Source organism: Empidonax traillii, unplaced genomic scaffold, assembly GCF_003031625.1.
Source record: "Empidonax traillii isolate 1590-97213 ecotype Southwest subspecies unplaced genomic scaffold, ASM303162v1 scaffold1843:size56150, whole genome shotgun sequence".
Taxonomy (NCBI): Eukaryota; Metazoa; Chordata; class Aves; order Passeriformes; family Tyrannidae; genus Empidonax; species Empidonax traillii.
Window position 1 is genome coordinate 873 of NW_020957036.1, and position 15500 is coordinate 16372.

General features: G+C 49.1%; 1 protein-coding gene across 1 annotated transcript in view; it reads right to left on the reverse strand.

Moving 5' to 3' along the window:
- Positions 1–671: 671 nt before the first annotated feature.
- The window catches only part of LOC114071107 (voltage-dependent T-type calcium channel subunit alpha-1H-like), a gene marked incomplete at both ends in the record, with an annotated part of 51629 nt that continues 36800 nt past the window's right edge, over positions 672–15500 (reverse strand). Inside the window, 5 exons of the mRNA XM_027908798.1 lie at positions 672–762; positions 3193–3348; positions 4872–4989; positions 5571–5756; positions 6702–6853. Coding sequence (XP_027764599.1) covers positions 672–762; positions 3193–3348; positions 4872–4989; positions 5571–5756; positions 6702–6853 — 703 coding nt within the window. The remainder of the gene's footprint in view (positions 763–3192; positions 3349–4871; positions 4990–5570; positions 5757–6701; positions 6854–15500) is intronic.

The window sequence follows — 15500 nt, forward strand, 5'->3', positions numbered from 1 at the left end:
CAATACCATTTCCTTAGCTGAAACAAAACCTGGTTTAGAAACATTTAAAGTCATCCTAGCAGAGCCCAATCTGGGAATCAAAGCACAGAGGAGCTAAAGTGGCTCCTGTTTGCCATCATGCCACTCACTCTGTTAAAATATGGGATCCCTTCTTGTCACCTCTCTGGCTGCAAACTCTGCAGAGTGAAGGCTGTCACCTACTATCCCATGTTTTTTAGTGCTCTGGTAGAGTGTGGCCTTACCTCAAATCGATTGCCAGACCCTCCTGTAACACAAATGAGCAGCAACATTTCCATCAATCAAGCCTCACCCAAATGCATTTGTGTGGGAAACCAAAAAGAACAGATGAGAACATGATTGATTTGAAAAGCTGCTGAGAAAGTAGGGTGAGAACATTGCTGTCAGCAAACCATTCTGGGGGAATGGTACAGGAGAAATGATGAGACACAGCAAAATATCCTCGTAGAGTTTAAATTAGAAAAACATCTGTTTAAAGGAAACATCAACGCTCGTTTAGCTTTCACTTTGCAGAGCTGCTCTGGGGACTCAGCTATCAGATTAATTGCCAAAAAAAAAAAGATTCTTCCAGTTTCCCCCCTATAAGTTTCTGTGAGAAGACATGGAAGCAGAGTCACGGCTGATCCCAGGAAAATGTGGACACAAAACCCTACCTGTTGCTCGGAGGTCTTTCAGCTTCTCAAAATCATCCTCAAAGTTGGCAGATGTCTTGTCCTCATCTGTGTCTGACCTAGTGGCATCACCCTGCAGAGAGGAGGGGGATAATTAACAGGCACCATAATTTGGATTACTCAGCAGCTCAGAGTCACCTCTGCTCCCAGTGATCAGTTTGGGACGGCCCCAAGGGATGACCCCAGGCAAGTCCCTCTTCTATATTTTGATTAATTTTCACACTTGGACAGGTAGGATGGTGTTGTGGCTGTTCCTGCCACGTCATTTTTCCTACCTGCACCAGCCTCTTGGAACAGTGATTCCCAAAATGGGGCTGCAGTCATGGGAGTGACTACGAGAACCTGGCATGGTGGGGGGTTCCATATTTGCACTCCCCAGCTGAAAGCACTGGGGGTTTGATGTCAAAGGATGCTGAAGGGTTTTTCTTCTTTGTTTGACAGCACTGTAAATTTGAGTTAGACCTGAGAACCCAGCCCTGGTTTGCTTCCTTCAGGCTGGCTGGTAACTGAGATTGTATTGGGAAATCTCTTGGCTGTGCTGAGGCAGAGGGAATGAGGCAGCACAGAGAACAGCCAACCACTCTCACCCTGGTTTTCCTCCTGAAAGTTCAGTTAGTTTTCCCTTTCAAACATCTCTGCTACCAAAAACAATCAGCCTGGGACAGAGGAACTTCTCCTCCTTGCTGTAGGAGAGATTCCAGCAGACTGTTGGCTTCACTCTGGCTGGACTCATCAAGACTGCAGAAAATCTGTGCAAATTGATAGCAAATGGTTGGATTAAAGCAGCTGATCCCAGAAGAAGGAGCACAGTTCCCTCACTGATGCCTGAACAAATCACCATGGTTTCTAGAGACACGGCGCTGAAGTGGCAGTGAACTTAATTTCATGTGTGATGGATTGCAAACTGGTGCAGCCAAGCAGCCAGGATGACTGAAAGGCTTGAGCTCCCTTATTCATCTCCTCTGTTTTAGGGCAGAAACACCAGCAGATGAAAGATCTGCATGATTTCAGAAGGTTTGTCTGCTTTGCCAGAGCAGCTCTGGGGTAGATTTCAAACTGACAAGGGAACAATGTAAGCACAAATATGCAATTATGGTCCTGCTTGAAGTCTGGCTGCTTGTTGGACTAGGCACAAATGTACTAAAAATGGGTTTGTGGCCATTTAAGCCTCTTCTCTTCTAGGCATACTCCTGGCAAACTCGCTCCACAGGCAGAGCAGAGCCTGGGATCAAGCTGAGAGCGTGTCCTGCGATTCACAGGGCAATTTTTACTGTCCTTGCTGAAACACTGCTGATGGTTCCGAGTTCAGAGCAGCCCTAACGTGCACCCTCTCAGCTGCACAAGTCTCCCAGGAGTCACTCTCCAGGTAAAGTCAGAGAAACACCTGAGCAAAGGGAGGAGAAGTACCCTCAGAGCACCCTGGTCTAGTGGAAGGTGTCCCTGCCCAGGGCAGGGGGTTGGAACCAGGTCCCTTCCAACCCAAACCATTCCAGGATTCCATGGCTTATAAGCACAAGGCTCGACTTGAGCCCTGGTAGCTGAAATCCAGCCCTGAGAAGGGCTTTCTGCAGCACAGCTGATTCCTCTCTCCCAGACAACCGAGGAGCCCACGGGCTTGATGTCAGGGTTTGTATCAACTGCAAGCGGAGAGCAAAATGTGCCCTGCAAATGTCACGCCTGTGGTTGGTGGCCTTTTCAGAGGCAGTGCTGGGTGAGCAGCAATGCAGTGCTCACACACATTGAAATCATGGTCCATAACAGCTCTGGAAGGAGCCATTAAGCCTGAGCTTAAACCCCTGGGTTTTAAGCATTTGGCTGCCTCAGTGCTCAGGATCTCAGGGAGTTCTGCACGAGGCTGCCCCTCCCTGGCTTCACAGGATGAACCTGCAAGAGGGCAGGTCAGGGATGGGATCTGCTCTGCACAGAGATACCTGCAGGCTGCCAGGCTGCTGGGCAGAGAAAACTGCCTTAAAGCATCACCCTAAATATCTCAAAAATTGAGTGTTCGAAGCCTTGAAATGCAGCTTTTAAACTTGTGCTGCTGTGCAAGTAACACAGAAGGGACAGAGTCCCAAGGAAAGGCCAGGACTGAGAGCCAGTTCATATCCTGCCTGGTCCACATGACTGGAACTGGCTAGAATATAAGGTCTTCTATAGAATAGAATAAATATATATATATATATATAACAAAGGCCTGAAGTTGGCCACAAAGGAACACAAAACATGGGATATATGGGAGACTTGGAGAGTAAAATTACTCCTAAACTATTTCTCCCGTGTCACACAACAGACCCTGGAGCAGACCCACCAAGATCCTGGTCTCCCCAGTCCCACGACACATCCAGTGGGCCTTAATTAGGAAGATTGATTGGCAAGAGCTTCACACGCCCAGCCCAGCCCATCTACACCCCTCAGCTTTAAATTCAGGGCTGTTTCCACGGCAGGATGTTGCACTGACACAGATCCATCCCTGCAGGTGTGTCAGTGCCCTCCCACCTCTCACCTCTGCCTGGAATCCCTCCACCAGGATGGCAACCAGGAGGTTGAAGAGCACGTAATTCCCGAAGGTCATCAGGGCCACGAAGTACAGAGCTGCCCACGAGGAGGTCGAGGCCATCCCGTTGTACAGGACCACGTTCCAGTCCTCCTGAGTGAGGATCTGCAGGGAAGGGAGAGAGGGGGAAGGGAAGGCTCCAATTACCCCTCTCCTGCACAGCAGCCACGTTCAAACACTCTCTCAGCCACTTCTCCCCCTGCTTTTTGACCTTTCCTGAGCGTAACCACTCGCAGGTCTCACGAGACGGGGGCAGCAAAAACGTCCTTTATTTAGATCTTCACGTGGGAGCTCTCTCCTGGCCAAACCTCCCCCTCTGCCCAGAGAGGTCTAGTTCAGATCCCAGATATCATAACATGAAGGATGCACTTGTCCTAATCCCATTATTTCGTGGAGGTATTGCCTCCTTGGATAACCATCAGCAGATAACAGACCTGGGGCCACAGATCTTGTCTCCTTTCAGGCTGCTCTTTATAAGGCAACTGGAGCTGAAGGACAGGATATTTGATGGGATAAATCACACTGGGAGGCTCAAGAAATTCAGGGAAGCAAGGTGGTTTCCTCCAGGTAAAAGCCCTGACAAGCTGGGCAGAAAAATACACATCCTTGCAACAAAGCCTTGCTCCAAGGGATTTCCTCAGAGCTTTCCTGGAGCTCAAAAATCCTGGGGCCCGAGGAAAAATGGATGACAGATTCGTGTTTCCACCTTAATTTCTGCTTGCAGTGAAAATGGCCTCAAACCCTCCTGCAAACAAGGTGGCTTTGGGGAGACAGGGCTGAATTCAGCTGCACTGAGTCATGTCCCTCAGGAACCTTCATGGGACGTGGGACTGAGCCCTTGTGCTCTGTGCCAGCTCCAACTCCCAAGGGACTGCCAGGATAAATAAATGCAGCAATCCGTGTGTTGGTGAGAGAAAAAATGTGAACCTCTGAGGCTGATTTGTCTTTGCTCCTCTGCAAGACGTTCTGTTTTTCACAGTGGAGGCTCCAGACTGGTTTGCACCTTGACTGAATGATGCTGTGGTGAGCATCTACCCTCGTGTTGAGAAACCTGGCTCAGTGGTATTTCCACTGTGCTCCACCTGTAGCACTGGGGCTCTGAAGTCTGAGCTTTGAAACAGAAAAGGACTAACCTTTATATTTAGAAATGTCCCTGAAATAGCAGCTTATTGGGGAATATGCCAGTAATTTCAGGCACAAACCAGACCTTGGCTGCAGAGGAAACACAACTTTTTACAGAAAGACTTTCCCAGCATCTCCAACTCTGATTTGTGATGGTATTTGGCACTCCCAGCTACACGAAATTGCTTGCAAAGTGCATTTTTGGGGCAGTGCAGGTGAGTGAGGAGGCAGAGGTCTGCAGAACAGGGGCAGAATGGGCAGCAGACTGTGGGCCTTGATCTTATTGATGATATAAAAGGAAAATATGGGTGGGTTTCCCTCTCAGGCATTCCTTTTGCTCACAAGAGACATGCTGATTTTAGCAGACTGCTTCTTTCTCAGGGCTTACAGACACAGAAACAATCTCTTTTCCCTAATAACTAAACTTGGCACTTCTTGGAACGGTTCTGTGAAACAAAAAGTCCTCCTGTTCCACATTAAAACTCCCCCAAGGACCCAGAGCTTACCTGAAACACAGTGACAATGGCCCAAAGTAAGGAATCGAAATTCTTCCTGTCAGGAACTGTGTCCCCTGTGTCAGTTTTCAGGCTGAACTTGCATCCAAACAGATGCATGCCAAGGATGCTGGAGTGGGGAAAGAGGAGGATGGGAGAAGCTTGTTATTGTGGGAAATAGAGTTGCAGGGAGGATTGCAGTGATTTTTTTTTTTTTGGACACTTTTCCCCTCTCAGTGTTTTGGGTGCTGGTGGAACCTCCTGGGAAGGGGGGATCTGCTCCAGCACTGACACGATCACTGATCAAACCCTGCAAATTTGGCTTTTCTGTGCCCAATTTCATTACAATTTTCTACACTGAAGGGATCTCCTTCATCTAGAAAATGACAAACCACGTTGCCAGCTCCCTAATCCAACTGGTTTCCAACAAAAGGATCTTAAGGAGCATTACAGGGTCAAACAGGCCAATGCCTTGGGGCCTGTACAACCTCCATCCCAAATGTAACACTGGTACAGTCCAGGCCTGTTTGTGAACTTCATCCACCTACAGAATTAGAGAACTGCAGGGAAAAACAGACTGAAAAGGGGGCAAACAGTCACTGCTGTGGGCAGTTCGACCCCGCAGGAGCCCGCAGTGCATCACCGCTCCAACCTCCACACCCCTTAACCGAGCTGGACAACCCACCAGGGAAGAGCTGCAGCCCGTGGTACCTGAAGATGAAGATGAAGAGCATGAGCAGCATGCAGAAGGTGGCCACGTTGTCCATGGTCTTCATGAGCACCACGAGCTGGCGGCGCAGGGCGGGCATGAACCGCACCAGCTTCAGCACCCGCAGCAGCCGGAACGTCCTGAGCACCGACAGCCCCCCGTCCGACTGCCCAATGATCTCCCAGACACTGCAGGGACACGGGGCAACAGCTGCAACCGGCAGCACTGCACGGGGGAAGCCCTGAGGCTGCTCTTCCTACAGGGTTTCCCGCGGGAATCACACCACTCGAGCCCCACGGGAGTGTTTAATTGGCCTGCCCCTTTTCTTGCTTCTGGAGAACACCTTCACTCCCAGATCATCTTCAGCTTATCTCCCTTGGAGCTGGATTCTGACTCTTTGACTCCCTTGTTTTCTGTGGCTCTTCACAGCACATCCCCTGCCAGGCTGTCACAAGCTATCGTCTGTCACCAGCCCACCCGTAGAACGTGGATCGCAGCTCTGCACCGGGAGCATCCAGAGGGATTTACATCTTTGTTCCCGGCCTCTGTTGCTCCTCCCGTCTCTGAATCAAAAGGGATGGGCCAAGGGAAGCCAAGAGCACTGTCCTGGTTTGAATCTGTGTCTCCCTTGAATTCTCTGCCCCAAATTACTTCCTGAGGAGTGACCAGCACTGCTGGGAAGAATCCCAGCTCTGAGGGGTGCAGCAGCTTCTCACTCACGTGCTGTGGCACCCCCAGTTTAGGCTGGGACAGTGTTCCCTGGGAGAGGACAGCGGAACAGTGGCCTCTTTCCCTCCTGCTTCCCCTATTTCAGCCTGAGCTGTGATAATTTGGGACAGGGAGGGCACTCTGCTGGGACATGGACACTGCTCTCCTTTTCCCAGGACCAGCCACTCTGCACTTGAGTGGAAAATCGCCCCCAGTGCCAGATGTGTGGCAGAAATAGACTTTGTTCTCCATCTGCCAGGTCCATTTACTTAGGACAGCCCTTCTAACAACAGGGATCCAAAATGCCAGCGCAGTTCTAGCCCACCCCAGCCCTCCATTAACACGTGCCACGTCACTCCCGCTCCCCATCCCGCCCCCCAACCAGGCTGAGCCCACAGAAAAGCAGGGAAAGAACCAGCAGGGACCTGATGACAACGATGATGCCGTCGAAGATGTTGTAGGGGTTCTTGATGTAGCCAAAGATGCCAAAGGCAAGGAGCTTCAGGAGCATCTCCAGGGCAAACATGCTGGTGAAGACGATGTTGCTGATCTCCAGGGCGTTGGTCAACTCATCTGGCTGTGGGGGCAGAAAAGCAACGGGGTCAAAGAGATGCACAGAGGAGACGGGAAAGGCTGGAATGTTCCTCCTGGAGAGCCATGGAGGCAGAGAAATGTCTGAGGGGAACAGCAGACAAACCTCATGGATGGTCTTAGTGGAAACACAGAATCCCAGCCCATTTCTGGAGCAGTTGCTTTCCAAAGGAGAGGGTTTATTTACTGTTCCAAAATACAATTGTCCAGGTGAACAGTTCTATGATTTGGAGGCTCCTGTCTGGACTCACATGGGTCAGGCTGTTTTCACAGCACTAACCCCAGCACAACTTCATGGATAGTGCTACATCCAAACCAGGACCACTGGTTTGGATAGATGAATATTCATTTTAAAGCAATATTAAACCAAAATATTTTTCTTCCAGATATCTCTTAAGAGAATTAGAAAAACAAGTGAAAGTCATCAGCATCAGTAGTTTTATGTCCCTCGAGATATCTGCCTCCCTTTGGAAAATGTCCCCCCAAAAATCCAAAATGATCTTTCCTTCTGAAGCCCTACCTAGTAACATAGAGCAGATTTTGTTCAACTGACAGCAGCGTGGTCCTGAGAGCCAGAATTCCCTCCAGGATCAGTGTGGGTTTCTCTGACTGTACAAGGCTTCATGCAGCTTAAACCCAAGATTTTTTCCATTCCCCTCCTCTATCACCTCATTGCCCTGGGCCACAATCTTGTTTTCAGCCAGAGCCTGAGATCTTCTTTTCCTGGCAAGTGCAGCAGTGTCTGTCCAGCACCCAGGCTCCAAAACGTGGCACAGCAGGGACAGACACAAAAGGAGGGATGGGGTTTGCCCACTCCCTGGAGCTGCTCCCTCAAACAGCAGCAGGCTCTGACACGTGCATTTCCACATTTCTAGTTCAAGGCTTGTTCCTTTGCATGAGAAAAATGAGCCTCTTTCATTTCCTTCTCCTCAGTGCAATAACATTGTCTGGGAAAAGGTGTGATTTTCATATCTGACTCATCTCCTGGACTGTCAGTGGTTTCCTTTATTCCCTATCCCTCATTAGACACCGGGGTAAGAACTGGCTGTTTCTGGGGATGTTGTTGCCCTGTCTGAGGGTCCGAAGGGAGAGGCCATTGTAATACTGTGGCACCACCACATTTAACTCCACACTCTGCAAACCAAACCCTTGGCAACGGAAGGAGAGGAGAAAAAGAGTCAACTGAGGACTGCAGGAAGAGCCCAGAGATCCCCTCCTACAGGCAGTGCCAACCTGTGGGCTGCTAATGAACCATCACTCACAGCTAAATCACTTCATGCAACAGTCTGCCTGTTGCTCAACCATTTACCCAGCAGAAAACACTGAGAGCTCAGTCCTCGTGGTTACAATCCATACACCCCAATTCCCAAGGGACACCAGAGGAAGGACTGTGCAATTTTCCGTTCTCGAGTCTCCAGGAAGCACGTGAGCAGCAGGATCACCTGCCCACTGCCACCTGCAGACCCTTGTACTCTGCCACACAGCAGCCACCTCATCCTCTGAAGTCAACATTAGGGCAGTGCTCTCCGAGCTCACCCTGCTGCTGCTGCCAGATGTGCTACCAGGAGTCACAATTTCATCCTGAAAACTGGGAGAGCTGGTGATCGCTCCAAAACCCCTAATCCTGGAGTTGTTATGCGAGTACAGGATCATTAAGGCTGGAAAAAAAACCCCTCTCAGATCATCGAGCCCAACCATTAACCCAACGCTGATTTAAGTCATTCTCAGAGCTATTACCAGAGAGAGTGTGTCCTCCTCGAAAAGACTGAGCTGAACAAACCTAAAAACACCCCCGAGGCAAATAAAAAGATTTTGTAAGTTATTACTCTCTAAACTTCCAATTTCTCTAAGCCAAGATCAATATTTTTCGGTGGCCTGCTGAGCACACGGCATCTGCCAACACCACTGCCTGAACCGATTTACCAATTTCCTCTGACAATTTGTGCCCTCGTTGCTTTGTCTCCAGCACTGTGACTTTTGTTTTGTGTACCAGTCCAGGGAGTGCAGAGGGAAAGCTGCAGTGATCTGTCAGGGGAGGGGAGAGAGGGGAAGCAGGGGACGAGGAGGTGGCCCAGATGAGGTCAGCGGGAGCCGCGAGGAGGAGCTGACCCAGCAGATCGGAGCACGGGGCGAGGCTGATGGACAGCTGGCCCTGCAGAGCCAACCTCAGAGCAGGGATCTTCATTACCCTTCAGGGCTCCTGGGTGGTGTGAGGCAGAACTAACAGGGTGACAAGGACTGCTGTCAGCAGGGACGTGGGAGCAGTGGCAGGGAGGCAGGACAAGGATGGATGGCCCTGAGCGCTGGCCAAGCCGCTGCCGGGAGCTCTCGGATTATTGGAGTGGAAGCTGAGCAGCAGATGAGCCAAACACCCAGTGCTGCAGCCTTCAAGTGCAATGACCTTCTCTCGACACCAACTGGAGCTTGGAAAACGCTCCATGGATATTTTTCTGCCTCATGAAATGGTTTATTGCTCCGAGCAAACACTTCCCGCTCCTCTCGCTCCCAAAGATCCAGGAGGAGGGTCGAGGAAGAGACACTCAAAAGCCAAGATGGATGTGGCCACCCCCCCTGGAGTCAGCCACTAGGAGACACTGTTGTTTTGTTCGAATTTAAGCCAACCCCAGAGCAGGAATTTTTCCAGGAGTCCTTTTTTCTATGGGCGAAACAAAACGTTGATTTGAAAACAAAACTTGTCACCACGAGGATAATTTTGGTCCAGCTTCCTGGCTGGAAGATAATGAAGCTGCAACAAAACTTTAAAAGCAACGAAATGTCCATTTTGACCTCCTCAGAAAAGGAAATTTCAGGTTTTTGGCTTGGGAAGTGGTTGTGCCATGAAATGCAACTTCCTTTCTGGCCAGGAATGGTTAACAAAGCTTGGCAGCAAAACGATGCACTTCCAGGAGAGCGGTTCTAAAGTGGGTTTTATGCCAATTTTTTGATAAATCTTAACAACTCTGACAGGGAAATCATTTGCCCACCACTGGGCTCCAAATCAGGGAGAAATTCCCTTTTCAAACTCAGTGAGAGAGAGCACGAACTCTCATTAAATTTGGGCATCTCCCCTACCTCTTGCTGCTGCAAATATTTGCCAAGATGGGAACTGCTGGAGACAATCAGCAAAAAACGAGCACAGAGAGTGGTTCAACCCACAAGTCCCACTGGCAGGTCCCAGCTAATGTTCAATAAAGGTTCAGGTTTGAGTATAAACTTTGGAGATTTCAGATTCAAATTCCCATCCCTGGGCTGCAGGAGTAGGTTTCCCACTATTCCAGGGAAGGGGGGGGATCAATCTGTGAGATTTCAGCATCCTTGAATGCGAGTTTAAAGCAAGAGCAAGCCTTGACTGCAGGCAAAACACGTCCCACCTCCGCTCGCTCGGAAGGCCTTATTTATGCTGCAGAATATTTCAGGGATTCAAAACCATGCTTTTATTAGGGAAAAACCTCAAATGCTTCAGCAGTTCATTCTGAGTTCACATAAACAGACCAAAAAAAAAAATAAAATCCTTTCCTAAATAGTTTAGGTCTGAAAACCTCACAAGACCGGTCTCTTTCTGAGAATCTGATACTCCTGGTTTTAGGAAGGAGCAGCACAACCCCCAGAGCCTTCCTGGAATCAAGAAATTCAATAAAAGAGAAACCCATAATGGCCAAATTATTGATGGCTCCCGCAAGCAGAGAATGAAGAACAGGAGTGGGACTTTGCAGCCTCAGATTCTCTTTGTGCAACCGAATTACTGTAGTTCTTCAAGGAAGATGATCTCTTTGTTCCTCTTTTCCCTCTTGCCCATCTTCCCCCTCATCTCTTTTGATTGCTGCCATCCACAGCCACCTATTTTACATAATTTAGGCTCAATCCTCAGCAGGACACCGTGGCTGGGGCACCTTTTTGCTCTGAGACTGAGGAGAAATAATCACACCTGGCTAAAACTGCAGAAAAGGGCTGTTGGGCACCTCGTCCTTCCTGCTGAATGAACAGGGAAGGAAGTTTCTAGAGTGAAGGATGTGCTTTTTTTTCCAGAAATCCCCCCCAAAAGGCTCTCCTGAGCTGGGAGAGCCGAGGCTGGCAGGGCCAGGAGGGGCAGTAAACAAACCCTGGACATTTAGTCTCATAAACATCCTTTGCACTTGGGTCAGTTTTTTTTTTTTCTTTCCTCTAGTGCTGAGCCTAAAGCTGTCAATGGGATTTTGAGCACTTGTTTATGTTGGCTTTTCTGCTTTACCATTTTTAAGCTGAGCCTGCAGAGACTCTGAGCAGGCAGAGCAATCAACTGCCAATCTGCACTTTGCTTCTGGACACTCCACATTGTCTCTCCTCACCTCACTTTTGAGCAATCACAATTTTCCAACCACCAGGTATTCCAACTCAACAGACTTCACCTGTCTGCAGTCCCTGGGATCATCCCTATTTCAGAGAATTAAAACCCAAAGTGAATGCAGGAGAGGCAGGGAGCAGAGGACAAGGTATTCACTGACCTTAAAGCCCATCCAGTGGGCAGGGACACCTTCCACCAGCCCAGATTGCCCCAAGCCCCGTCCAACCTCTCCTTGGACACTCCCAGGGATCCAGGGGCATCCACAGCTTCTCTGGGCAACCTGTGCCAGGGCCTGCCCACCCTCACAGGGAACAATTTGAACATTCCCTGGATGAGAAGGGAAGGAGAGATGCAACATCTCCCAAGCAGGGACTCAAGACAGCAACAGTTCCAAGCAGAAGAGAAAACGTTGCCCTGCACTCTGCAAGCTGCTTGTTGTTATTTACAGCTCCTTCATTCCAGTGCCCCAGAAGCTGTCTGGGAATAGATCCTCTCCGAGGGAGTTTCAGGAGCCAGGGGGTCACAATGGAAGCAGAGCTGTCAGGGAATGGAAGTGACCCCCCAGCAAATGTGTAGGCTACATTCTCACCAAGTCTGACCTGAATAATTCTGATATTCCTAAGGTAAGTAAACAACCAACCAAAGAGCAAACCCCAAGCAATGGCAGACCTGGCTTCTTCCTCCTCTGCGTTCCCTGCCCTTAAAAAACATGAATGATGCAAGTGGGCTTTTCAACTGCTGCATTTGAAAACATTTCCTGTGTAAACCATTTTGATGCAGTTTATTTACTACAAGACTGGACTCTTACTGTCTTAAAATCAACTTCAAACTGGTTTCGTCAATCCAGACTGAGGTTCCAACCACAGACATTGCCTTCCTTTCATGTGATGTAACTTCTCTTACTAGGAAAAAGGGTTTGGATGGTTTTTTTCCCATGCACACGAGAGCAGTTTGGAGTTATTTATCCTCTTTGGGCCTTGGAAAGGGATCAGGGATTTGAAGCAGGATGCCCCAGCTCCAAGAAGACTGCCCTGGTCACAAAGACCTTTGCTATTCTGAGGTGCCACTGCCCCAAATTTAACAGCCAGCCACCACAACCTCCCAGATCACAAGCCCTGCTCAGGAAGGGTTTTATCTGTCCTTAATGTCTCTGCTAAAACTGTGACACGGATCGGTTTGTGTTTCCCGAGGAAAAAAAAAGTGTTTTGCTGAGAGATTTCCAAATGGGTTCTGCTTAAAAGTGGGCTGGAAACAGAAGGAAAGAGAGATCTCCTCCTCCTGATGGATGTTCCCTCTCTGGCTTTGGAATTAAAAATAAGAATTTATTCTCTCAGTCACCTCTACTCTCAGGTTTTATGCCTTCCCCTAAATGGGATCCTTCATGTGGAGCGATAACAGTTTAATTGAAGATAACTGATGGTAATTTTTCCTCCTTTCAATTGACCTCCTCCATCTCCTAATACTCTCTGGAATTGCTTTTACCTGTCTGCTCCGTGGCATGAAAGTCACAGCCAGCAATTCTGCACCCAACTTCAGATGTGCCAAAGGCAAACCACGCCAATCCTTCCTGGAGCTGCAAAACAGGGCAGGGGTGGAGGGAGGGAGGGAGGGAGGGAGGAGGCACATGGGACACTCCAGCATTAAAAACACAGCCAGCAGAGTGAAAGTTATCCAGCAATGCCCATATGGGATTGTTGTGTCAGTCCTTCAGGTTCATTTGGCATTGGTTTTGGGAAGGAATCCTTCCCTGGGAGGGTGGGCAGGCCCTGGCACAGGTTGCCCAGAGAAGCTGTGGCTGCCCCTGGATCCCTGGAAGTGTCCAAGGCCAGGTTGGAGCAACCTGGGCTAGTGGAAGGTGTCCCTGCCCATGGCAGGGGCTTGGAACCAGATGGGCTTTAAGTTCCCTTCCGACCCAAACCATTCCATGATTCTCCATCTCCTGGTTGGGAGTATTTTCCACAGGAGAAACCCTGGATGCCACATTTTCATCTCTTGCAACAAGAGAGACAGATCAGAGAGAGTTTGTTCTGGGGGATAATGGACTCTGCTGCAGCTTCCTCAGGAAGCTTCCCAGGCAGAAGGGTCCCACATGGCACAACATCTTTGCAGAATTACTTTCCCATTTCTCAGCTTCATTCAGCAAAACGCAATTTCATTTCAAGTGACATTTCAACGCCAAGCAGGATTAGATCAATTGCTGCCTCCCCCACCCTCCAGAGGAAAGGACCTGGGCAATCTGAAATCTTATCAGCAGTACCACACAAAGCTAAAGCTACTGTTCTTGGAAAGTAGGCCAATCAGCTGGATTACATCCTGATGGAGGATCACTCGGTGTGACAGATGGCTCAAAAAATAAGCCTTTAAATGAAAGAACCCCCCCCAGACTGTATAAAATAACCCTCCAAACCAGGCCAGAAGTGCTCAGGTTTAGTTATTAAATAAGAGGGCACAGGAGGAAGGAGCCAGCTCTCCAAATAACCAGGGAGGAATGCCTCCAGCAACACACCAGAGCACCGGAATAGCTCACCCAGGAGAGAGCCTCGAGCGTGGACTCTGCACACCGGTCACACCTGTCAGCCCTAATACACTGATTAGTGCCATGGGAAAATGGGAATGTGCCTGAACCGAGGGCAGGGAACGTCTCCTCACTGCTCCAGTGCTGGGTGCAAGCAACAATCCCCCTTCACTCCCAGCAGAAAGGACACAGGACAGCACACAAGACCCTCGGCGCATCAGGAGATGCCTCCAGCAACTTCTCTCTGCTCTGCACTGGGGCAGCCTCTCCCTGAGTACTGGGGCAGTTTTGGGCACCACTGTATAAGGAGCTGTGCCAGGGGCAGGCTCAGGTTGGATCTCAGGGAAAGGTTCTTCCCCCAGAGGGTGGTTGGCACTGAACAGGCTCCCCAGGGCAGTGGGCACAGCCCCAAGGCTGCCAGAGCTGCAGGAGGGTTTGGATGATCCTCTCAGGGCACAGGGGGTGACTCTTGGGGATGGGCCTGTGCAGGGCTGAGGGTTGGATTGGATGATCCCTGTGGATTCCAGAAACAGCCCCATTCCTGATGCCCCTTCCCTCTGCTCTTTGGCAGCTGTTAAACACGAGCAGGTTTCTCTCCACTGCCATCCCACCCCACATGGCTTTGGTTCCTTTAAGAGCCTCTGGCAGAAATCCAGGGAAATGATACAGCCTGACTCATTCCCATCCATATGCTGGTGGAGTCCTTCAAAGCCCCGGTGGCTCCGTGAGCCGTGACATCTCCGAGCAGGACCTGTGCTCACTCCCATCCAATTTATCTGGCTTATCCCTCACCATAAAAAAATTACACTCACACAAGGAATTACAGCCACACCACAAAGCTGTTTGTTCTTGACCACTATCTGTGCTGAACTCAATCACAAATGGCCAAAAATCATCAGCTTAATGCCCCAAAAATCAGCTTCGTTTTGCTGGTTAAGCACAAAGCACCCATTTAAAAAAAAAAAAAAATAATATGTGTCACTCATACTGATTTGTTTTCCTTTTTATACATGTATTAATAAATATATTTTTATATTCAGGCTGAAAAGATCTTGTATTTGACATTGTTAACTAGAAAAAAAGAGCTGCAGTCTGCCTCTTCCTTTTAGATGGAAACTGAGTCACAAGATTATCAGGAGCTGGAATGTTTAAGAATGAGATACTCACAAAGAATATGGAAATTTGGTACAGCCTCTTTCAGACAACAATGAACACAGAGACCCTCCCTCAGGGGGCCTGCCCAGGAAATAAAGGTTAATCATTGATTTTCTTTGCTAAAACCCTGCAGCCACATCCACTGAGGGTGGCAGGAGCCTGAACACGGGGAGAATAAAGACCCATTTCCAAAGTCTTTGATGATACTTTAGCAACGATTCCCTGATCTTTATCCCCGTCCAAACCACTGGCTCAGCCTCTGATAACAGAGAGATCAAAGGCCTTTGGGTTGTCATTAGCAGGCAAACTCAATAGAAGTTGTTTACTTCACCCAAGCTAATGGCACTGGAAATATTTAATCAAAAAATGGACACACTCTCTCTATTACTGCCAAGATGATTCAGAAGGGGCCACTTAAATCTATTTTGTCAAACCATTACTCATCCCTTGCTAATAGACCTTTATGGAGAGTCCCTTTGAAAAATGCACATTCGTGATCCGTGGGCTCTGCGCTGGTATCAGGACATGGAGCACACCAGGAAAACATGACAGAGGACTCTGATGGGAAGAACAGTGTGGGGAATGTGTTTAGTCTGTATCTGACAAAGACCTTGACTTAGTCATCTCCTAAAGCCCAAGGAG